At 38.3% G+C, this 26,251-nt stretch overlaps 1 protein-coding gene and 1 pseudogene across 9 annotated transcripts in view; both read left to right on the forward strand.

Moving 5' to 3' along the window:
* The window catches only part of CEP70 (centrosomal protein 70), a 91,729-nt gene that overhangs the window by 41,460 nt on the left and 24,018 nt on the right, over positions 1-26,251 (forward strand). For all 9 annotated transcript variants that reach the window (XM_022582595.3, XM_022582597.3, XM_089911100.1 and 6 more), the window contains 4 exons: positions 4,405-4,486; positions 4,591-4,679; positions 6,116-6,190; positions 14,539-14,644. In XM_022582595.3, the coding sequence (XP_022438303.1) occupies positions 4,405-4,486; positions 4,591-4,679; positions 6,116-6,190; positions 14,539-14,644 (352 nt within the window). The remainder of the gene's footprint in view (positions 1-4,404; positions 4,487-4,590; positions 4,680-6,115; positions 6,191-14,538; positions 14,645-26,251) is intronic.
* LOC149749441 (TM2 domain-containing protein 1 pseudogene) lies at positions 6,198-14,413 on the forward strand (annotated as a pseudogene).

Consider the following 26,251-nt stretch of genomic DNA (forward strand, 5'->3'; position numbering starts at 1 on the left):
AGTTACCCCAAGGAAAATAGTTCTATAATGAATTAGTAAAGTGAAGTCCCCTTGTCTAATTCCATCCTTCTTTTTAGATAGAAATTTTTAAATTGGTCTTGGGAAATGGAGGCAGGTGGATTTGAGATTAACCTCTGACTGAACATGGTTTGGATTAGGGAAGAAAATAAAACACAGGATTTCTCTAGTTTTGCTCTTTCTCCCCACCCCTAAGGAGCACGATCTTCAACACTGGGTCCCTCCTGAGGCTTCTGGAGGCCATTGGAGAAAGAGTGGGAGGAATTTGGCTGTGGGGATCCCATGTCCAAATGAGAGTTTGTGGATGCTTAGAATTATGTTTTTACTTCAGGAAAACCACAAAATCTGTCAATGCTAAATAAAGAACTACAGGAAAAGAAAGTGAGGATTCTTTACTGAAACTCATTTCCCTTTAGGTCTGCATACATTTAAAATTGGTCTCCTCTACTATATTCATATATTAGGTTTCTCTTGAGAACAAGTATAGCCATAGTGGCAGGTATTTTAGAGTATATATAGGGAATGATGTGAGTGCATAGGCTTTGGAACCAGAGAGATTTCAATTTGAATCTCACTACTACTACTAACTATTTGCGTGACTTTGAGCAAGTTAAATAACTACTCAAACTCCTCACCTGTTAAATGTGAAATAGTTTGTATAAAACATCTATTTTAGTACTTGTTATATAGAGGCTACTCAGTCATCCTTATTTTAGTCATCTTTCCTAAAATGGTCATTTGTTCAAGGCTAGCATGTGTTTTAGAAGAAGGTCTGAGGGATATATTAGTACAGCTGTCTCGAATAGAAATGTAATGCAAGCCACATATATAATTTCGCATTTTCATGTAGCCAAGTTGAAAAGTAAAAAGAAACCAATGAAATACATTTTAATATATTTTATTTAATATCCAGGTTAACAGTACAGTTAGTCTTTGTAACCCTTCCATGGCTCAACCCATAAGCATTGGCAAAAAACACAAGATTGTTAAAGTCATTTTGTTTCAGTGGTTCTGCAAACTGGTATAGCATTTACACAGGTGCTGTATAATTTTAACAACTATATTCATGACACTGTCATAGTCTGCTTCAGAAAACTGAGCACATTTCTAATATGTATTATACAGTATAACAAAGCAATGAGAAACATCAGTCTTTTGAACATTCCAGTAAATCTGGATTTTTGATGTTACAAAGCTAGAGCACCTTCCATTGTGGAAAAAAATGATTTTTTCATATCTAGCTGAAATTCTTCTTTGATAGATATGTAAAATTCAAAGACACACCGTAAGTGTGATATTTTTATTTTAAGACCTCAAATTGTCAACATTTCTTGGTAAATCTGGAAGTCCTCTGAGACAGAACATTCCCAAAGCGTTAATTGAGATATGATTCATCTAAAGATAAAGAAACGTATTTGCAGTTTTTAAAATTAAATCAATTCATCTTTGATGTTATAAGAAAGGTCTTGTATTCTCCAGGCAGTTGTTCATGGGCTTAATTGAAGATCTTTCACTTTTTTATAAAAATAACTTTTGTTTTCTCATAATTTTCCAAAAAAATTTCCATAACAAATAATTTATTTCATGTAAGGACAGTTTCTGTTTTTGTGCAACACTTCAAAATGTTTTATAGGTGGCCAAAATTATAACCTCAGATTTTGCTAAAAAATTATTTTAAAAGTTTTTGTTGTATGGTTAATTTTGGTTTCGGTGACTTTAATTCTTTTTTGACTGTTGAAAGGAAACTTCTTAATATGTTCATTATGTATTTGCTGAAAATGCGTCCTATCGTCATCTACTTTATTATCCTAAAAGATTTTTTATATAACAACTTTTTAAAATAAACAGCTTTATTGAGATATAATTCACATGCCATAAAACTCACCATTTTAAAGCATACAATTCAATGATTTTAGGATATTCACAAAGTGTGTCATCATCTCCACAGTCAATTTTAGAACATGTTCATCACCCCATTGAGAAACCCTGTTGGCAATCACTCCCCGCCCTGAGCCCCTACTCTGCTGCAACACAACATCACAAAATATACAATTCCATTTACATGGAATGTCCAGAGTATGCAAGTCCATAAAGACAGAAAGTAGATGAGTGGTTGCCTAGGAATTGGATTGTAGTAGAGTAGGGACTCAGGGCAGAGAGGAGATATGGGGAGTGATTGATAACGGGTATGGTATTTCTCAGTGGGGTGATGAACATGTTCTAAAATTGATTGTCGAGATGGTGACACAACTTTGTGAATATCCTAAAGGGATATCTCATTGTGGTTTTGATTTGTGTTCCCCTAAGGACTAATGATGAGTGTCTTTTTATAGGCTTATTGTCCATTTGCATATCTGTTTTGGAGAAATGCCTACTCACATCCTTTGCCCATTTTTAAATTGACTTTTTTGTCTTTTATTGTTGAATTGTAAGAGTTCTTTATAGCAAATTATAGTAGCATTCATTAGGAAATTTGTGGCATACGTTCTTTCAGTCTCTTTTCTTTACTGTTCCAATTATTGTACTGTCTCAGATGTTATCATCTCCACTTGATTCTGTTAAAAATTTGTCCATAATTATTTTTTAAACTAAAAAAGTTTAGTTCTTATAATTAAAATAATAACTATATTAATGATCAATTATGATTTATATAGGCATCACCATAAATATAGTATCATAACAAACACCTTACAATGTTATATTGGTATATAGGAAAAAAAACATTCTAACTGAATCAATCCTTTGATACTGACTAGACTGGTGGTGTGTTTGTATATAGTACTACAAACTACCCACGCACCCATTGCACAACTAGGCCACAACATTAATACCTTAACATGATGCATGGTAGTGGTATATAGTCCTAAACAATAAAGTCGTGTTTAACAGAAGAATATTTTACACTGCTTCAGTTTTTAAATTTTAATTAAAATGAAATAGAATTGGGCTTCCCTGGTGGTGCAGTGGTTGAGAATCTGCCTGCCAATTCAGGGGACACGGGTTCGAGCCCTGGTCTGGGAAGATCCCGCATGCCGCGGAGCGACTGGGCCCGTGAGCTACAACTACTGAGCCTGTGCGTCTGGAGCCTGTGCTCCGCAACAAGAGAGGCCACGACAGTGAGAGGCCCGCGCACCACGATGAAAAGTGGCCCCCGCTCACTGCAACTAGAGAAAGCCCTCACACAGAAACGAAGACCCAACACAGCCAAAAATAAATAAATAAATTTAAAAAAGAAAAAAATGAAATAGAATTAAAAGTCTAGCTCTTCAGTTGCATTAGCTATATTTCAAGTGCTCATTGCCTGTGTGTACCTAGTGTTTACCGTATCGGACAGCCCTGTGTTAGTGTATCAGGATTTTTAAAAACATTAATACTGATTTTCTAGTACATTATAGCTCACAGAATGCTTTGATATCTTTTTAACTTTTAACACCATTTCTGTGAGGTAGATGTGACAGAAATTATCTCTGTTTTACAGATGAGAAAACAAATTTTGAGAGACTGACCTACCCAAATAACACAACTGGTTAATGGTGATGTCAAGACTTGAATCAGGGACACTAAGTCTGTGGCCTTGTCCACTTATACTCTGCATTTTTTTAAAAAATAAATTTATTTATTTATTTTTGGCTGCATTGGGTCTTCGTTGCTGGGTCTTAGTTGCTGCACGCGGGCTTTCTCTAGTTGCGGCAAGCAGGGGCTAGTCTTCATTGCGGTGCGTGGGCTTCTCATTGCGGTGGCTTCTCTTGTTGTAGAGCTTGGGCTCTAGGTGCACAGGCTTCAGTAGTTGTGGCATGCAGGCTCAGTAGTTGTGGCTCGTGGGCTCAGTAGTTTTGGCTTGTGGGCTCTAGAGCGCAGGCTCAATAGTTGTGGCACACAGGCTTAGTTGCTCCGCAGCATGTGGGATCTTCCCAGGTCAGAGCTCAAACCCGTGTCCCCTGCATTGGCAGGCAGATTCTCAACCACTGTGCCACCAGGGAAGTCCCTGCATTTTTTGATATAGATATTTTTGTGACCTAAAAGTACTAGAAGGAAAAAACAATATGCTTTGTTTGTTTATTCATTCAAGAAGTGTTTTTTCACCACCTCTTATGCCCCATATTCTTCTGGGCAGTGAGATACAATGGTGAACAAGACAAAGTTCTGGTCTTCATGGATCTTACCTTCCAATTAAGGCATTAGTGAACAAATATATACTATAGCACTAGGTAGTAAGTAGTATGTTCTAATACCATTTTCTGTGAGAATAAGTAGGAAATTTAGCTTAAATTTTAGTTCATGTTTAGGTTATCAAACCCTTATTGTATTGATTTGATTTTTGTTAGCTAGATTTTTTTTCTTTGAAGATAAATTTTTCATAAATACACTGCATGTATCTTTTCATAGGCAATATGAAGAAGATGAAAGTCAGTCAGAAGAAGACTACAGGAGTCTGAGTGCTTCACCTACTTATAAAGGCCTTCTAATGGTATGGGGACTATATGACTGATAAATACTTTTTTTATAAAGCAAAATGATAATCTAAATAATCTCCCAGGAAAGTTAACTATATTTTTATGAAATGTGTTGCAGTCATTACAGAATCAACTCAAGGAATCGAAATCTAAGATAGATGCACTTTTAAGTGAAAAGCTGAATCTCCAGAAAGATTTGGAAACCAGGTGAGAGAAACTTGTCATTTTTATTTAACTTCCATTTAAGCATAAACTGGAATTTTGAATATTAAATAAATCATTCTGTCCCCTTTACTCTAAAACTAATGTTGGGGACCTCATACTCATACTTATTTTAGTCATTTGTCTCTCATATCATGGAAAGAGCAAAAATACATACATAGGCAAGGGAAGTGAGAAAATAGGAAGAAGATAAAACTGGGTAGGAACTCAGAATATATTCAGTCTTAAGCCAGCAGGTTTCCCTTTCCCAAATAACTTTATTTTTTATTTTAATTGTTTTTTCCAAATTACTTTAGAATGTCTTATTACCTCATCATATGCCTGTGTTGTGGGAAGGGGGAATTAAAAAGTTTAAATGGCATACAACAGAAAGGTTTATTTATGTACATCGTACAACCACAAAAGGATGGCACTCTACCTGTTAACAGAGAGTAATAAGGAATGCACACTGCTGAGACTTTTTTATTCAACAAATATTTGTTGAATACCTATTGTAAGTTAGACATGGCCTTAAGTTCTGGGATAATATATAATAAGCAAAACAAATACCTTGTTCTTGTAAATCTTATACTTTAATGGAGAGGAGACTGATACCTACAGTAAAAACCATTTCTATAAAGTTTAAAAGCCTGCCACATAATAATGTGTAAATTTATGGTTATATAAATATGAGGTAAAAATTTATAAAACATGCATGGGAAGAATGAAGAATGAATTTCAGATAGTGGTTACCTGTGGTATGGGAAGGAGAGCAATGACAGTAATCAGGGTCACACATGGAGTTTTAAGTACATGTATAATGTTTTAGTTAAAATATTTGAAACAAATTACTATTCAACTTTGATAAAGCTTGAGCGGTGGACACAGTACTATTTGTCTTACTATTCTCTATTCTTGTCCGTACATTTGAGATAATTCACTATAAAAACAAGTAATAGATTAATAACAATAAAAATGGGTAGAAAGTTTTGAACAGGGAATACACAGAAGAAGAAACCCAATGGCCAATAAATACCTCATTAGCAGTCATGAAATTTTTTTTTAATTGATTAATTTATTTTGGTTGCGTTGGGTCTTAGTTGCTGCATGTGGACTTAAGTAGTTGTGGCACGCGGGCTCAGTAGTTGTGGTTTGCGGGCTCTAGAGCACAGACTCAGTAGTTGTGGTGCACGGGCTTAGTTGCTCCCTGGCATGTGGGATCTTCCTGGACCAGGGCTGGAACCCGTGTCCCCTGCAGTGGCAGGCGGATTCTTAACCACTGTGCCACCAGGGAAGCCCAGCAATCATGAAATATTTTAAGAATTTTTAAGCATATTTGTGACAAGTAACAGGGTATACACTATTGTTTATTATTAAATATCTTTACGGTATAGTTTTATTAAATAAAAATAAGTGCGTTCAACATGATTTATCTTCTGCAGGCCCACACAGCATGAATTAAGACTTTATCAACAACAGGTGAAGAAGCTGGAGAAAGCCCTTAAGAAAAGCATCAAGTAATTATATTTTACTAAAGTTAAAAATTTATTAAGATTTTGTATCTTATTATTTATTTTTATTACCTGTCAGCTTACCCCATAGTGACCGTGGCTCAAAATTACCAGGCTGATGGGGGGAAATGACATTAAAAATGGATATTTCTGGTTCCACAGTTTTAAAGGTTTCTACTGTATTGGATTTGGCTGTATATGCATCTTAAATAAGAACAAGGAAAAGGTAATTGTCTGATATAATAAAAGGCAAAGACTTTAATTAGAAAGTTGTCTTTGAAAGTCATGGAGGAATTGCAAGAGAATCATTGAAATTAGAGGTGACAAGGCCCAAATTTTTGTTGATGGTAGTTATGACATGAATAACATATAGCCTCATCGTATTTTAAAACTAAAGGTTGGGGCTTCCCTGGTGGCGCAGTGGTTGAGCATCCGCCTGCCGATGCAGGGGACACGGGTTCGTGCCCCGGTGTGGGAAGATCCCACATGCCGCGGAGTGGCTAGGCCCATGAGCCATGGCTGCTGAGCCTGCGCGTCTGGAGCCTGTGCTCCGCAACGGGAGAGGCCGCAACAGTGAGAGGCCTGCGACCGCAAAAAAAAAAAAAAAACTAAAGGTCCCAGAATGAATGCAGTGTGTCACTCATATCCACCACCTCTCTTTTATGACTTTGAAAAGCATGTACTCAGGAGTTTCAAAAAGTTGGTCTTCAAATAGTGATAGTATTTTCTGAAGATTAGCTATGTGTACTCTTTGATTCAAGGGAATGGGACTTGAAGTAGTGCAGTGAGCACTGAGATGAAATATTTTAAAAATGACATGAGTTAAAATATGCATTAGGTGTATTAAATCAGTTGTATTAGCATATGTTGATTCAATTTTCAGTGACAGCTGTTTCCTCCTTATGGCAGCACATGCCACAGTGAAAGGGAAGTATAGTATTCTGGCCATCCAGGAATTACATATTGAGTTAAATTAAGGAAGGAAAACTAAAAAAGAAAAGAGAAGTGAAAGGTTTGGAAAGGTTGCCTTCATTCATTCAATTAATATTTTTTCCCTTCCTACTATTGCTTGATATTTTAGGTAGCTGTAGTACCTCTTTCTATCTGCTTGGCATTCTGCATACTGAAATTACAGTGGTAAATCAAATAGAAAAGGTTCTTGCTCTCATGAAGGTTATGTGAAGGGGGAAGGGCAATGAAAAAATAAATGACAATTTAGATATAATATAAGTACTAAAGGTGAAATAGTGTGAGAGTTGCTATTGTATGAGTTTGGACAAGAAGTGGTAGTGACATGGTCGAAGGTGGCAGTAGTGGAGATAGAACTGATAGGACTTGGTGATGGATTGGGGATATAGGCAGCTGACGGGGGGAGAAAAATCAAGAGTCAACTTAAAAAAATCAAAAAATCACCTAATCAAGACTAAGTTTTAGTCCTAAATAACTAGGTAGTTGTTGGGGCATTAACTGAGATAGGAAAATTGGTCAAGGAGCAGCTGGGAAAAGGAGGATGTAAGGGAGATAAAAAGTCAGAGAAGGTGTAAGGGAGGAAAACTTCTCAGCCTTCTTAAGGTCTCTGGCTGGACCTGAAAATTAAACTGACAAAGACAGATTAACATGAGAAAAGTATGTAAATTTATTTAATGTAAGTTTTGCCTGACCTGAGAAGAAATGAAGACTTGAAGAAATTGTTAAGCTTGAGCATTTACTAGGTTTGATGAAGAGTGGAAAGTTGTGGGAAAATGTGATAGTACAAAAGGGTATGAGCTAAGGGTAATAAACTGGGGGAAATTCAGATTCCTCGTCTTCAGAGATAAAGATGCTCCTTTCCTCTGGGTACAGGGAGGGCACCTGTTGCATGAGGGTCTTATGGTCTGCTTCAGGGGAGAAGGGGGAGGTCAGAGTCCTTCCTGCTCCTGCCATTTCTCAAATTCCTTTAGCTTAAAACATTTCTTATGTCAAAGTGGCATATTTTGGGTTTTTTGTTTGTTTTTGTTTTTGGCCACACCATGCGGATTGTGGGCTTTTAGTTCCCCAACCAGGGATTGAACCTGGGCCACGGCAGTGAAGCCCGGAATCCTAAGCACTAGGCCATCCCTCAAAGTGGCATATTTTGGAGCGGCATATCCTGATCCCCTTCAAAAGAATCTTAGGACTTCAATGTAAATGTATCAGTGAAGATACTCACACACATAAAGGCATGCACATATATTCATAGAGATATCTAGTCGTTTCCTCATTATTCACAGATTGCATATTTGTGAATTTGCCTATCTGCTAAAATTTGTTTTTAATCCCCAAATCAGTAGTGGTGGCACCTGCACAACCATTCATGGATGTGCCCAGTATACACATTTTCAGCTGCTGAGCGACGTGATGCTCTGCCCTTTTGTTTCAGCTTTCATAATGTAAATAGTCATTCTTTTTGCTGTCAGTGCCACTTTTATTTTTTCATTTTTTGCTTTTTGTTGGTGATTTCTCCAAGATGGTCCCAAGCATGGTACTGAAGTGCTGTGTAGTGTTCTACACACAAGAAGGCTGTGATGTACCTTGCAGAGAATATACATGTGTTAGAGAAACTTCATTTAGGCATGAGTTATAGTGCTGTTAGCCATGAGTCCAATGTTAATGAAACAACAATATTTAAAAAGATGTCTTTATAAACATTAACACACATAAAACAAGGTTATATATATTGATCAGTTGAGGAAAATGTGACCAGAGGCATGCAGGAACCTGATCCTGTATTTCCCCTAGCAGCAGCGGTTCAGTCTTCACTAATTCAGTGTACATGGTGACTTTATAGAGTATAACTACCATGAATAATGAGATTTGATTGTGTATATGTTTTTTGTTATTCATTTGGGAACTGGTTTTTAGAGTGACTTCACTATCAGACTTTAAAATTGTGATTCAGAACCAATCCCTGCTATGTATTCCTGTTGAATTTTGAAGAAATGATTTGCATTTTGAATAAAGGATTTGTGTTTTTTTAGAAATTTACATTTGGAATTTTAAAAAATCTGTCATTAATTTGTTTTTAAGTTTGGAACTTTTGTAGTATCTAGATGTGAAACAGAGAATTAGGAATGTTAGATAACTTGCCCATATTGCACAGGAGGTGGTATGTGGAAGAACTTGGAAAGAAATCAGGTCCATACCCAAGCATTTGGACTCTCAAGCTCACACTCTTAACCACCACACTGATAATTAAAACCAAACAGAGCACCCAATGAAAAAAACTTTTTCAATGTAAAAAATTTTCAAATTTTTATTTTCTGCTGGGGCAGAGGTAGAATATTTTTTTCAAAGAACTACTGTGATGTTAGGGAAATAATCAAAAATAAAAATCTCCAGGGGGATGCGCTGGTCCCCAGCATGGTGGCCGCTTGGCCCTCCGGGCTGGTTGCTTCCAAGACTGCTGCTGCTCGGCTCCTGGCTGTCCTGTGGGCTGTGTCAGTAACCACAGGAACTTGGGGAGCTGCCGCCGGTGGCAGCAAGGAGTCACTTAAGTGCGAGGACCTCAAAGTGGGACAGTATATTTGTAAAGATCCAAAAATAAATGATGCTACACAAGAACCAGTTAACTGTACAAACTACACCACTCATGTTCCATGTTTTCCAGCACCCAACATAACTTGTAAGGATTTTGGTGGCAATGAAACACATTTTACTGGAAACGAAATTGGTTTTCTCAAGTCCATATATTGCCAAAATGTGTTTGTTAAAGTTTTACACTGTAGGATTTTGTGGAATTGGGAACCTAATTGATTTCATTCTTATTTCAATGCAGATTGTTGGACCTTCAGATGGAAATAGTTACATTATAGATTATTATGGAACCAGACTTACGAGACTGAGTATTACCAATGAGACATTTAGAAAAATGCAGTTATATCCATGAATATTGTTTAAAAGAAACAGATTTGGGCCTCCTTGATTTTAATAGAGAGCTCTCTGTGTGTAGATTTCCAGATTTTCCTTTTTCCGTCTTCACATACCACATTATGGATTCTGTTTAATTTTTTGTTGTTGCTGATGTTTTTGTTTTGTTGTGTCAGTTAAAAACATATTATTCTGCGATTTATTTAATAGAACTTTGAGATTTATATGATAATACAGTCTTTCTTAGGCCACTGTCTCTATGAGATAGATAGCTTATTACTCTGATATTAATGTATTTTCCAAAGGCAAGTTGCCACTTGTCCTTTTCGCTTCTGAAAAATAAAAGTATGACTTATTCAAAAAATTAAAAAAAAAATCTCCTGTCAACCCAGTGAATCCTCTCCACATATGTAGGAAAAAAAAGAAACAGTTTTATATAACAGTTGGAATAAATATCCAGCCAGACTGCAGTGTGCATTAGAGGCAACCTGCTAAAGAGATTTCAAAGACCGAAAGAAATCTCACCCTTTAATATAGCCAGGCAGATATGCAGTCCATTGCATACATGGAATTGTCTTTAGCCAAAGGAAAAATGAAACGTATCTTCATGACAAGGAGGAAGTTACAATTTAGAGCCAGGAGCATAGGCTAAGCTCCAACAGGGAAAAGGAGACAAGGCACCCTCTTCCCTGATGTCCACCTTTGAAGAGATGGTTCTAAGGTTCCCAAGAAAGACATTGCTAGGATACAAAATTGGCAGGAGGCTTACGTAAATTTTAACAAGATCTACATACTTCTTAGGATTTATAACTACAGGTTTTCCAAAGGAAATGCTACAAGAAAAGGAGAGGAAAGTCTCTCCCCCCACCCTTATTTTTAGAAATTTATTTATTTATTTATTTATTTATGGCTGCATTGGGTCTTCGTTGCTGTGCACAGGCTTTTTCTAGTTGCGGCGAGCGGGAGCTACTCTTCGTTGCGGTGCGCGGGCTTCTCATTGCACTGGCTTCTCTTGTTGCAGAGCACAGGCTCTAGGCTAGGCGCGTGGGCTTCAGGAGTTGTGGCATGCGGGCTCTAGAGCGCAGGCTCAGTAGTTGTGGCGTACAGGCTTAGTTGCTCCGCAGCATGTGGGATCTTTCCGGACCAGGGCTTGAACCTGTGTCCCCTGTATTGGCGGGCGGATTCTTAACCATGGCGCCACCAGGGACGTCCCTCTTTCCCTTTGATAACTAGAGAAAATTAATATTTTTCTTTAGTCTGTAGTTACCTTTCAACTAACCAGTCTTCAAATATCAAATTAATTTAACATGGGAAAGCTTCTTGTTTGAGTTAATATTACAAACAAGTTGGTTATAAAGTTCTGTTGCTGGGAAGTGATCAAATAGGTCTGCCAGTGCAAGATAACCAAAGGTACTACACTAATTCCATTTAATTTTTCAGCGGTATTTATATTTTGCTAGAAGAAAATAAAATCAGAATTTCATCACCCTAGTGTTGAGCTGACAGGAGTTGAGGTGGTCAGTTAGGACAATGAGCCAAACTGAAATTAACAATCAAGGCTTTACTGACTTACTGCAGTAATATAGGAAAGAGGCCAAAACAGGACTGGCTCCTCGGTGTTCCATTTTTCCCCATAGAATGGCACCAGGTAAGGGTCAATCAATGACATGCTGCACAGATGACTCCTGTTTTTTCATGGGCCTAGGGGAAGGGCAGGAAGTGGAAAAATACTGAGTCAGAGTGGAAAAAGTGTTTTAGTTAAGGCTCCCCCATCTATCCCCCAAAGAGAACTCCAGAACAGGAGTCACCATGAGATTATGGAAAGGCTTCAACAGACACAGTTAAAAGCTATAAAGTGTCTGCACATAGAAACTTATCAACATAGTTTTTAAGTTGGGAGTACAGTTTTCTGGATTTCCAGACTCCACAAAGAAACATAGCTGTTGCTGCTAGCTATGTGGAATGGGTGTCTGCTAAGTATGTAAAGAATTCCTTAGCCATTTTAGGAGACTTTTATGGCCTTCAGGCTCTGCTCACTACTCTGGAGACTATAAAACAACCCTGGAATATTTCTGAGTACAGCATATTCTGTTCAAACATGGGTTTCTAAAACACCGATTAAGTCATATGCAATTGGAAAATAAGGGAATGATTAATAGTATAACATAGAAATTGCATTGTTTACATGCACTTTTTTCCTAGGTACAAGGAGTTAGCAGTATAGTATAGACTTCAGGAAGGGGAAAGCTTTGCTAGTACATAGGCACCTGCCCTTTCAGATCTATCTTAAGAAAATTTAAAATGAGAAACTGCACCCAGGGCTCCCTCCCTGACCCTCAGCATTAGACAGACTATAGGCTGGAGGCAGGTTGAGCTTCTTTCCTCACCTATTTTAACATCAGCTTCTTTGGCCAGGAGCAGGTTGCACTTCTTTCCTCACCTATTATAACGTCGACTTCTTTGGCCAGGAGCTCCACTTCCATCTTCATAGTTTTGGCATCCTCAAGCCAACGTTTCTGCTCTGTTGGCTGTGCATTTGTAATATCGCCTGAGGCAACCTCCAGACATACTTGAGCTGTCTAACTTATCTCCTGAGGCACCAATTATTGTTTTTGTTAGCTGTCTAGTTATAAAGCTGCATCAGTTTTAAATAGTCTGGTTGCTAACACTTACTTTTCTCCTGAACCCTGTTACTTTCACGTGTGGTTTTGCAGAATACAAAAGTTTTCAGGAGTATTATGCTGTGGCAAATATTTACTGTGAGACTAGGTGAACCAAAGGTCAATTCCCCATGAATCCCTAGCTTTTACTAATCCTTACCTTCTGTAAATTTAGAAAAACAGTGGGATTAAATAAATTAATACATGTGAGTGCTTAGAAGAGTTCCTGCATAGAGAAGTTTCTCAATAAATACTAATTATCATCATCACCAGGCTCCCAATATGTTAGTTATTATCGTTATTACGTTGAGGGTATCTCTTTATTCACCTAATTAATTGAATCACATTTCATTTCCCAGAGTGACTGTAAGCTAGTACATGCAATGATATATATATTCAGGTTACTATACTGACAGTTAAAATATTATATATCCATAGTATAATATTTATTAATCATACTTGCGAACAGTTCATTGATAAATTAAACTTTTCCACCTGAATGAAAGGTTAACTAACATTTAAATTCAGATATGTCAGTTGACTTGTAGTCCCACTATAGAGCTGTTGGCTTTTCTGTGTCACTTTTGTATTCTAGACAGTATGCTCCTGGCACTGCCTTTAGGCAAAACTGTCACATATGTGAATATGGTAAATAGATGGGAAGTCAAGTGGAAAATAGATTGTGAGGTCTCTCTGTCTATTAGAGGAAGGAAGTTGACTTTTTATCTAGAGCTAATTCTGTTTATTTTGTTTCTGGCATATGCTCACCAGAGAGCAGAGAAAAGCAATTGAGTGAAGATCAAGGGGAATGCATGTGAGTGAAGGAGATAATTGTAAGGTGGTAATAAGAGATGAGGTAAGAAAGGAGTCCAGAGGAATATTGGGTTAGGACTACCAGCATGGAGAATTTCAAACCTAACCCAAGGAGATTGGATTTAGTTCTAAAAGTAGTGGGAAGCCACTGTTTTTTAGTAGGCAAATGACACGATAGAATGTCACTATTCTATTTTACAAACAGCAAGTAAAGCTTACTAACGAGTCATGGAATCAGTTTTAATGGGTCAGGGTTCCACAGGACACTGATAGTCATACTGGTTAATTTGAAGTGGGTTTAATAAGAGACTTTTTTCTAAGGCATGGTGGGTGGGGGAGAAATATTTACTACAGCCTTGACTTCAGAGATATTTGGAGAAGGGCTACTAGGTGGATACACTCGTGTTTTTAGGTTTCTGGACAAAGAGACTTTCCCCCAGAGTTCTGGTAGCCACCTGGGACAATGGTCTCTTGGGTTTTCATGCCCTCTTGACAGGCAGGTATCACTGTTGTCTTCTCTTCGGCACAAGAGGACTATGACGAAGGAAGGACCAAACTGCCTAGCTCTTGCTGCTGCAGTGCCCAAACTGTTTTCCCTACCCATTGTTTGTTGATTCCCTTACCTACAGCATCAAGCTTGGAGTACCTTGGAAGTTGCTTTCATCCTTTACTGTAGTTCTTTCCTATTCTATTTTTTATAAGTGCTGGGGACTGGTTAGAACTTTCTTCATCAGTCTGATCCCTTTAGTTTTCAGGGATTCCTTCTATATTGTGTCTGTTAAGAGGGTCTTCTTGTTTTCCAGTGACAACATGGCTTAAAATTTAAAAAAAATTTATGTATGCATATATGCATGTATGTGCATGCACATAAACACGCATATATATGGAAAATGACAAAGCTTTTGGGAGGGTAGCTGGATCATTGGCTTATTTTTGTCATCTTAATCCAGTGTCTAGTAAAGCATTTTGTATTATCTTGGGTTTTTTCCCCTTTAGATTACAGGATCTTATCAGTCAAAAAAAGGCTGAGGACAAAGAGGGAAAAGATGAGCCCAGCAAAGATAACCAGCAGCAGACCCTAATTGACCAGAGATACTTTCAGGTATTGAACAGTTGACAGAAAGACTGGTGTTTTCAGTGAACCTTGGTTACAATCACAGTATAACAAATTATCAGTTGGTAAGGAATACTTGTATCCTTTATTTGTGTTGCTTAGCCTGTCTTGTCTTGCCATGACATGCTGCTTGGCTAAAAGTTGGTAACTTGACTGAGAATTTGTCTTACCCTTGAAAAGAGACTTTGGCCTGTTCAAAGTAGGGTAGTGAAAAGCTGATAAGATTTTAACAGATTTTATAATCCTTTTCTCTACCTGCTTAAGCCATTTCCCTTTTTATTGTTTTTGTTTTTGCTGTTGTTGATATTATTACATAAGTAAATCTATTTCTTAAGGTCCTTGTATGCTTTTTTTAAATTTAGATATTTAGTCTATCTGAAATTTAATTTTCTATGTGGTATGATATAAAGATCTAACTTTACTTGATTTATAGACCATTTATTATTGAATAAATGAGCAAGTAAGCCTGGTAGTTTACTGACTGAACTGGGCCTGCACTCATATTTTATTGGGCCCATACAGGTTTTTTTAAACTTTGAATTAATTACTAATTTTTTTTTAATTAAGGGATTTTTATTTAAGTGCTTATTTCTAGTTTCTCTTAAAAAGCCAAAGAATCTGGCAGCAAATTCTTGCATAGTCGTTATCAGCACAGAATTAGACCTTTCCCCTGTCACATATGGGCATGTGCTCTTCCGTTAGCTACAGTCCCACCCCGTCCTTGCTTCACTCATTTATGCTCTTACCTGGCTTCTATAGGCATTTGAGTTTGCAGCTTCTAGTTGACCATTCTTTCTCTACTTTACTGAATTGAAACGTATATCATATACCATATGCCCTTAGATGCATAAGTTTGTTTCTAGACTCTCTAGTCTCTTCCATTTCTATACTAATTTCTGTAGCTTTATAGTAGGTTTTGATACCTTTTAAGGTAAGTGTCTTGTTATTGTTCTTTTAAATTTTTTCCTTGGATGTAGTTTTAGCACATTTATTTTCCTGTATGAATAATTTGTCAAATTCAAAAATAGATCCCATTGAGATGAGCTGAAATTGAGTTAATGTTTTAGATTAATATTTGGAAAAATAATACATTTACAGTTTTTTAAAAAACTTTATTTATTTATTTGGCTGCGCCAGGTCTTAGTTGCGGCATGTGGGATCTTTAGTTGCAGCATGCGGGATCTTTAGTTGCGGCATGTGGGATCTTTATTGCAGCATGAGAACTCTTAGTTGCGGCATGTGGGATCTAGTTCCCTGAACAGGGATCGAACCTGGGCCCCCTGCATTGGGAGCATGGAGTTTTAGCCACTGGACCACCAGGGAAGTCACCACATTTACAGTTTTGAATCATCTCACTCGGAAATATGTCTCTAATTTTCTTTGGGTCTTCCTTTCTAGCTTTCAATAAAGTTTTGTATATTTTTAAATTTAGCTTTTGCATATATTTTGTTCTGTTTATTTCCTAGGTTATCTAGTTATCTTATAACTTTTATTGCTATTATGAATGGGATCCTTTTTCCATTACAGTTTCTAATTGGTTGTTGCTGGTTCTTTGTACATCTCTGTGTTGACTTTATGTTCAGGCACCTTTGTGAAAACTGTTTTGTTTTAGATAACTCTCTTGTATCCACTATATAACTAAATTTCATTTTGTTTCTTAGAGTTACTGTGAGAGGGTTTGTTCTTTTAGCAGGGAAATTAAACCATTCATAGACACTGAGACCAACTTATATATCTGCTTTTATTCCTGATATCTTACTTTCTGTTTACATGGTTTCTTGTTCCATTCTTTTCTTTCCTGACATTTGCTAGGTGGAGATTCCTTTGCTCTTTTTTTCTCTTCAAGTACGAAGGACAATCATCATCTTAATTATTTTCTATTCTTTTAATGATTACCCTTAAAAACGTCTTTTTTTTTTTTTACCCATACCAAGAGTTTGTCAGTACCTGCAAACTCTTTCTGAATAAGATGAGACCTGTATTGTGACTTTTCTTTCATAAATTCTAGTCTCTCTGGGAATTTTTTATTTTGCCATTTATTCATTGTTAATACATCTTTTGCTGCCAATCATCAGAGTGTGGCTAAGTTATAAAGAAGAATATATACCTCTAGGAAATCTTGGGGCTTTGCTCTATTGAAGGTGCTCGACTGGGTGATTTTGGGGCACCACTATCCAGAAGTGCTGGTGTCCAGATGCATTTTCCTTTGCAATGAAGAGTCGTGCACTTCAAAACCCTCCAAGATGGATTAGTAATCCTGCTTTGCAGGAAAGGAAAGCTCTCCATTCTCGACCACTGGCCACCCCTCTCCAGAGGCCCTGCTATCGCCCAGGTGCTCCAAGCCGGAAGGGCACTTTTTGGGAATGACCATGCTCCGTGGAGGGACAGAGCCGGCCCCCAGCTTCTCTACACAGAGCCCCCTCCACTAAAGCTCCAGAAATCAAATACCGTAATTGCCAGAAGAAGCGTTAAAAAAAAAAAGTCCAGCCACTAACCTCACACGCAAATGGAATAATCACTCTGGATTCCTCATTGTGAGCTGGTCTCCATACCCTGAATTACCTATGAATTCCATCTTTTTTTTCCTTTGAATTTGCATCTCTTCAAGACACAAGATTATAACAAAATTCACACTAAATTGGATTTTAAATGATCTTCCTTTTATTTATCCTTCGTCTTTCTTATGTGGATATGCAAGTGAGAAGACTGAGACTGGATATTCCCAACATGCTCACTCCCTTAATCTGTCCGTCTAGAGGTTTGGCTTCTACAAACCAAGGCAAGACTCCAGCATCCATGACCTTCCCTGAATTCCAAAGGGCAGATTCGAACAGTTGCTAATCAAGGGAGGAGTAGCCAACAAACCACCTGAGGCAGGATTGAAGGGGCCAGAGAAGATCATCAAGGTTAGGAGACCTGAGATGAGATTAAAGGAGTGCAGGCTCACACCCTGATCTTGTCAGAGACCCCACCTTTGAACCACTGTTATAAACCCCCTGATCAAATCCTCCCAGATCAATTGCAGTGTGGAGCATAGTGCTCCAGTAGATGGCCTGCCAAGCTGAGGTGATGGGCACAGCCGTTTCACAATAGGAACTCTCATCTGAAGAGCAGGGTGCAATTCAAGTGAAACTAGACAAACACAAAGGAAAAGAAAAAAAGATACACAGGTGTTCCACCAGATGTGGCTCTGCCCACCTGAAGGACAAGATCCAGCCCCACCCACCAGAGCACAGGCACCAGTTCCCTCCACCAGGAAGCCTACACAAGTGACTGAACCAACCTTACCCACTGGGGGCAGACACCAAAAATAACGGGAACTGTATGAACCTGCAGCCTGCGAAAAGGAGACCCCAAACACAGTAAGTTAAAATGAGAAGACAGAGAAATACGCAGCAGATGAAGGAGCAAGGTAAAAACCCACCAGACCAAACAAATGAGGAGGAAACAGGCAGTCTACCTGACAAAGAATTCAGAGTAATAATAGTAAAGATGGTTCAAAATCTCGGAAATAGAATGGAGAAAATACAAGAAACGTTTAACAAGGACCTAGAAGAACTAAAGAGCAAATGAACAATGATGAACAACACAATAAATGAAATTAAGAATTCTCTAGAAGGAATCAATAGCAGAATAACTGAGGCAGAAGAACGGATAACTGACCTGGAAGATAAAATAGCGGAAATAACTGCCACAGAGCAGAATAAAGAAAAAAGAATGAAAAGAATTGAAGACAGTCTCAGAGACCTCTGGGACATTAAACGCACCAACATTTGAATTATAGGGGCCCCAGAAGAAGAAGAGAAAAAGAAAGGGTCTGAGAAAATATTTGAAGAATGTAAAATCGATAGCTAGTTGGAAGCAGCTGCATAGCATGGGGAGATCAGCTTGGTGCTATGTAACCACCTAGATAGGGAGGGTTCCAGGGAGATGCAAGATGGAGGGATGTGGGGATATATGTATACCTATAGCTGATTCACTTTGTTATACAGCAGAAACTAACACAACATTGTAAAGCAATTATACTCCAATAAAGATATTTAAAAAACAAAAAAGAAAAAATATTTGAAGAGATTATAATCGAAAACTTCCCTAACGTGGGAAAGGAAATAGTCAATCAAGTACAGGAAGGGCAGAGAGTCCCATACAGGATAAATCCAAGGAGAAACACGCCAAGACACATATTAATCAAACTATCAAAAATTAAATACAAAGAAAAAATATTAAAAGCAGCAAGGGATGAAAAACAAATAACATACAAGGGAATCTCCATAAGGTTAACAGCTGACCTTCCAGCAGGAACTCTGCAAGCCAGAAGGCAGTGGCAGGACATATTTAAAGTGATGAAAGGGAAAAACCTACAACCAAAATTACTCTACCCAGCAAGGATCTCATTCAGATTCAAAGGAGAAGTTAAAACCTTTACAGAGAAACAAAAGTTAAGAGAATTCAGCACCACCAAACCAGCTTTACAACAAATGCTAAAGGAATTTCTCTAGGCAGAAAACACAAGAGAAGGAAAAGACCTACAAAAACAAACCCAAAACAATTAAGAAAATGGTAATAGGAACATACATATTGATAATTACTTTAAATGTAAATGGATTAAATGTTCCAACCAAAAGACACAGACTGGCTGAATGGATGCAAAAACAAGACCCGTATATATGATGTCTACAAGAAACCCACTTCAGACCTAGGGACACATACAGACTGAAAGTGAGGGGAGGGAAAAAGATATTCCATGCAAATGGAAATTAAAAAATAGCTGGAGTAGCAATACTCAGACAAAATAGACTTTAAAATAAAGATTATTACAAGAGACAAAGAAAGACACTACATAATGATCAAGGGATCAATCCAAGAAGAAGATATAACAATTGTAAATATTTAGGCACCCAACATAGGAGCATCTCAATACATAAGCCAAGTGCTAACAGCCATAAAAGGGGACATCAACAGTAACACATTCATAGTGGGGGACTTTAACACCTCACTTACACCAATGGACAGATCATCCAGACAGAAAATTAATACAGAAACATAAGCTTTAAATGACACAATAGACCAGATGGACTTAATTGATACTTATAGGACATTCCATCCAAAAACAACAGAATACACTTTCTTTTCAAGTACTCAGAGAACATTCTCCAGGATAGATCACATCTTGAGTCACAAATCAAACCTTGGTAAATTTAAGAATATTGAAATAGTATCAAGGATCTATTCTGACCACAACGCTATGAGACTAGATATCAATTACAGGGAAAAAAAAAACTAAAAAATAGTTTAAACACAGGCTAAACAGTACACTACTAAGTAACCAAGAGATCACTGAATAAATCAAAGAGGAAATCAAAAAATACATAGAAACAGGGCTTCCCTGGTGGCGGAGTAGTTGAGAGTCCGCCAGCCGATGCAGGGGACATGGGTTCATGCCCCGGTCTGGGAAGATCCCACATGCCGCGGAGCGGCTGGGGCTGTGAGCCATGGCCGCTGAGCCTGTGCATCCGGAGCCTGTGCTCCGCAACGGGAGAGGCCACAACAGTGAGAGGCCCGCATACCGCAAAAAAAAAAAAAAAAAAATACATAGAAACAAATGACAATGAAAACGCTATGACCCAAAACCTATGGGATGCAGCAAAAGCAGTTCTAAGAGGGAAGTTTATAGCAATACAGTCCTACCTCAAGAAACAAGAAAAATCTCAAACAACCTAAGCTTACACCGAAAACAATTAAAGAAAGAAGAACAAAAAAACCCCAGAGTTAGCAGAAGGAAAGAAATCATGAAGTTCAGATCAGAAAACAATGAAAAAGAAATGAAGGAAACAATAGCAAAATCAGTAAAATTAACAGCTGGTTCTTTGAGAAGATAAACAAAATTGATAAACTATTAGCCAGACTCATAAGAAAAAAAGGGAGAAGACTCAAACCAACAGAATTTGAAATGAATAAGGAAAAGTAACAACTGACATTACAGAAATAAAAGAAGCATGAGTAATTACTACAAGCAACTCTATGCCAATAAAATGGAAAACCTGGAAGAAATGGACAAATTCTTAGAAAAGTACAACCTTCCGAGACTGAACCAGGGAAAAGTAGAAAATATAAACAGACCAATCACAAGCACTGAAATTGAAACTGTGATTTAAAATCTTCCAACAAACAAGTCCAGGACCAGATGGCTTCACAGGCGAATTCTATCAGACATTTAGAGAAGAGCTAACACCTATCCTCCTCAAACTCTTCCTAAATGTAGCAGAGGGAGGAACAGTCCCAAACTCATTCTACGAGGCCACAATCACCCTGATACCAAAACCAGACAAAGTTGTCACAAAAAAAGAAAACTACAGGCCAATATCACTGATGAACATAGATGCAAAAATCCACAACAGAATACTAGCAAACAGAATCCAAGAACACATTAAAAGGATCATACAGGGCTTCCCTGGTGGTGCAGTGGTTGAGAGTCCGCCTGCCAATGCAGGGGACACGGGTTCATGCCCCGGTTCGGGAAGATCCCACATGCCGCGGAGCGGCTGGGCCCGTGAGCCATGGCTGCTGAGCCTGCGCGTCCGGAGCCTGTGCTCCGCAACGGGAGAGGCCACAGCAGTGAGAGGCCCACATACCGCAAAAAAAAAAAAGGATCATACACCATGATCAAGTGTGGTTTATCCCAGGAATGCAAGGATTCTTCAGTATATGCAAATCAATCAATGTGATACACCATATTAACAAATTGAAGGATAAAAACCATATGATAATCTCAATAGATGCAGAAAAAGCTTTTGACAAAATTCAGCACCCATTTATGATAAAAACTCTCCAGAAAGTGGGCATAGAGGGAACCTACCTCAACATAATAAAGGCCATATATGACAAACCCACAGCCAACGTTCTCAGTGGTGAGAAACCGAAACCATTTCCTCTAAGATCAGGAACAAGACAAGGTTGCCCACTCTCACCACTATTATTCAACATAGTTTTGGCAGTTTTAGCTATGGCAGTCAGAGAAGAAAAAGAAATAAAAGGAATCTAAATCGGAAAAGAAGTAAAACTGTCACTGTTTACAGATGACATACTATACATAGAGAATCCTAAAGATGCTACCAGAAAACTACTAGAGCTATCAATGAATTTGGTAAAGTAGCAGGATACAAAATTAATGCACAGAGATCTGTTGCATTCCTATAAACTAACGACAAAAAATCTGAAGGAGAAAATGAGGAAACACTCCCATTTACCACTGCAACAAAAAGAATAAAATACCTAGGAATAAACCTACCTAAGGAGACAAAAGGCCTGTATGCAGAAAACTATAAGACACTGATGAAAGAAACTAAAGATACAAACAGATGGAGAGATATACTGTGTTCTTGGATTGGAAGAATCAATATTGTGAAAATGACTATACTACCCAAAGCAATCTGCAGATTCAGTGCAATCCCTATCAAACTACCAATGGCATTTTTCACAGAACTAGAAGAAAAAAATTTTAGTTTGTGTGGAAACACAAAAGACCCCAAGTAGCCAAAGCAATCTTTTTCTTCTTCTTTATAAATTTATTTATTTATGGCAGCATTGAGTCTTCATTGCTGGGTGCGGGCTTTCTCTAGTTGTGGTGAGCGAGGGCTACTCTTTGTTGTGGTGCGTGGGCTTCTCATTGCAGTGGCTTCTCTTGTTGCGGAGCACAGGCTCTATGTGCACGGGCTTCAGAAGTTGTGCAATGTGGCTTCGGTAGTTGTGGCACATGGGCTCAGTAGTTGTGGTTCGTGGGTGCTAGAGTTCAGGCTCAGTAGTTTTGGAGCACGGGCTTAGTTGCTCTGCAGCATGTGGGATCTTCCCACACCGGGGCTCGAACCCATGTCCCCTGCATTGGGAGGCCGATTCTTAACCACTGTGTCACCAGGGAAGTCCCCCAAAGCAATCATGAGAAAGAAAAACAGAGCTGGAGGAATCAGGCTCCTTGACTTTAGACTATACTACAAAGTGACAGTAATCAAGGCAGTATGGTACTGGCACAAAAACAGACATATAGATCAATGGAACAGGATAGAAAGCCCAGAGATAAACCTATGCACATATGGTCAGCTTATGTTTGATAAAGGAGGCAAGAATATACAATGGAGAAAAGACAGACTCTTCAATAAGTGGTGCTGAGAAAACTGGACAGCTACATGTAAAAGAATGAAATTAGAACACTTCCTAACACCATACACAAAAATAAACTCAAAATTGTTTAAACACCTAAATGTAAGGCCACACACTATCAAACTCTTAGAGGAAAACATAGGCAGAACACTCTATGAGATAAATCACAGCAAGATCCTTTTTGACCCACCTCCTAGAGAAATGTAAATAAAAACAAAAATAAACAAATGGGACCTAATGAAACTTAAAAACTTTTGCTCAGCAAAGGAAACCATAAACAAGACGAAAAGACAACCCTCAGAATGGGAGAAAATATTTGTAAATGAAGCAACTGACAAAGGATTAATATCCAAAATATACAAGCAGCTCATGCAGCTCAGTATCAAAACAACAGCCCAATCCAAATGTGGGCGGAAGACCTCAATAGACATTTCTGCAGAGAAGATACACAGATGGCCAACAAACAAATGAAAGGATGCTCAACATCACTAATCATTAGAGAAAGGCAAATCAAAACCACAATGACCTATCACCTCACACCAGTCAGAATGGCCATCATCAAAAAGCCTACAAACAATAAATGCTGGAGATGGTGTGGAGAAAAGGGAACCCTCTTGCACTGTTGCTGGGAATGTAAACTGATACAGCCACTATGGAGAACAGTATGGAGGTTCCTCAAAATAAAAAATAGAACTACCATATGACCCAGCAATTCCACTACTGGGCATATTCCCTGAGAAAACCATAATTCAAAAAGACATGTGGGCTTCCCTGGTGGCGCAGTGGTTGAGAGTCCACCTGCCGATGCAGGGGACATGGGTTCGTGCCCTGGTCTGGGAAGATCCCACATGCCGTGGAGCGGCTGGGCCCGAGAGCCATGGCCGCTGAGCCTGCGCGTCTGGAGCCTGTGCTCTGCAACGGAAGAGGCCACAACAGTGAGAGGCCCGTGTACTGCAAAAAAAAGAAAAAAAAAATGTATCACAATATTCATTGAAGCACTGTTTACAGTTGCCAGGACGTGTAAGCAACCTATGTGTCCATCGACAGATGAATGGATAAGGAAGATGTGGCACATATATACAATGGAATATTATTCAGCCATAAAAAGAAACGAAATTGAGTTATTTGTAGTGATGTGGATGGACCTAGAGTCTGTCTGTTATACAGAGTGAAGTAAGTCAGAAAGAAAAATAAATACCATATGCTAACATATATATATGAAATCTAAAAAAGAATGGTTCTCATGAACCTAGGGGCAGGACAGGAATAAAGATGGAGATGTAGAGAATGGACTTGAGGACATAGGGAGGGGGAAGGGGAAGCTGGGACTAAGTGAGAGAGTAGCATTGACATATATACACTACCAAATGTAAAATAGATAGCTAGTGGAAAGCAGCTGTATAGCACAGGGAGATCAGCTCAGTGCTTTGTGTCCACCTAGAGGGGTGAGATAGGGAGGGTGGGAGGGAGATGCAAGAGGGAGGAGATATGGGGATATATTTATATGTAAAGCTGATTCACTGTGTTGTGCAGCAGAAACTAACACAACATTGTAAAGCAATTATACTCCAATAACGGTGTTAAAAAAATAAAAGATTAAAAAGAAAAAATCCTCCTGGATTAGGACACATAGGTTTTCGAGGCAGAAGTCCAGTATGACCCCATTGCCTGGCAAAGTAATAAAGCTATCCTTTAATACTTCAGCACTGCTCCCCAAAAAAAATAAAAGAAGAAGAATATACTCGGTTGTCAATAATAATTCCGTGGAGGGGAATTAATTAATTTTTCCATTAAAGGGATGTGTTTAGGGTCTTTTTTTTTTGGCTGTGTTGGGTCTTTGTTGCTGTGTGCAGGCTTTCTCTAGTTGTGACTAGCGGGGGCTACTCTTCGTTGCGGTGCACAGGCTTCTCATTGCGGTGGCTTCTCTTGTTGCAGAGCATGGGCTCTAGGTGCATGGGCTTCAGTAAATGTAGAGCGCAGGCTCAGTAGTTGTGGCGCACGGGCTTAGTTGCTCTGCGGCATGTGGGATCTTCCCGGACCAGGGCTCAAACCTGTGTCCCCTGCATTGGCAGGCGGCTTCTTAACAACTGCGCCACCAGGGAAGCCCTGGAATGTGTTTAAATAGAAGTGAAATGTTGAATACACTCTGTTGAACTAACTAAATAAATAATAAAAAAGCTCCAAAATAAACATCTCAAATCATATTACCAGGAGACCTGTGAGTTGTAACTTGAAGTATGAGTAGGGACAAAAATTCAGTATGAAAATGGTATGTTGTCTTTATACTTTATAATTCCCTGATATTAGGGAATTATTCGTTTTTTATTTATTTTTATTATTTTTATTTATCAAATCCCCTGGGCTTGATGGTGGAAACAAAGGAAATGGCTTTACTCTTCTCTCTGTTTATTTTTGAAGTATTTTTTAAATTTATTTTTGGCTGCGTTGGGTCTTCGTTGTTACACGTGGGCTTTCTCTAGTTGTGGCGAGTGGGGGCTACTCTTCATTGCGGTGTGCAGGCTTCTCATTGTGGTGCCTTCTCTTTGTTGCAGAGCACAGGCTCTAAGCATGCGGGTTTCAGTAGTTGTGACACGCGGGCTCAGTAGTTGTGGCTCATGGGCTCTAGGGCGCCGGCTCAGTAGTTGTAGCGTACGGGCTTAGTTGCTCCGCAGCATGTGGGATCTTCCTGGACCAGGGATTGAACCATGTGTCCCCTGCATCGGCATGCAGATTCTCAACCACTGCACCACCAGGGAAGCCCCAACTCTTCTCTCTTTAAAGTGGTTGTTTTGAGTCTCCCTTTCCTGTTCTTGAATAATATATAAAGTAGAACTCATAGCTTTTGGCAAGGGGGTTATAGTCACATATTATACATATCAGTATATTTAAACTTCAGTCCAAGCATTGATGATGTTAGGGAATTATTGGGTTTTTATTTTATTTTTATTGTTTTTTCTTGAAGTATAGTTGATTATAATGCGTTAAGTTTCTGTTGTACCGCAAAGTTATTCAGTTATGTATATATCCATATATATTCTTTTTTATTATAGGTTATTACAGGATATTGAATATAGTACCGTACCCTGTACTATATGGTACAGCCTTGTTGTTTATCTATTTTATATGTAGTAATTTGTATCTGGTAATATGAAACTCCTTGTTTATCCCTCCCCCAACTTTCCCCTTTGATAACCATAAGTTTGTTTTGTATGTTTGTGAGTCTGTTTCTGTTTTGTAAACACATTTATTTATATCATATTTTAGCTTCCACATATAAGTGATATCATATGATATTTGTCTTTTCTGTCTGACTTACTTCACTTAGTATAATAATCTCTAGGTCCATCCATGTTGCTGCGAATGGTATTATTTCATTCTTTTTTATGGCTGAGTAGTATTCCATTGTGTATATATATGTACCATGTCTTCTTTATCCATTCA

The sequence above is a fragment of the Delphinapterus leucas genome, chromosome 4 (assembly GCF_059928025.1).
Source record: "Delphinapterus leucas isolate spDelLeu-1000000601 "Yukka" chromosome 4, BTC_Dleu_Yukka2, whole genome shotgun sequence".
Taxonomy (NCBI): Eukaryota; Metazoa; Chordata; class Mammalia; order Artiodactyla; family Monodontidae; genus Delphinapterus; species Delphinapterus leucas.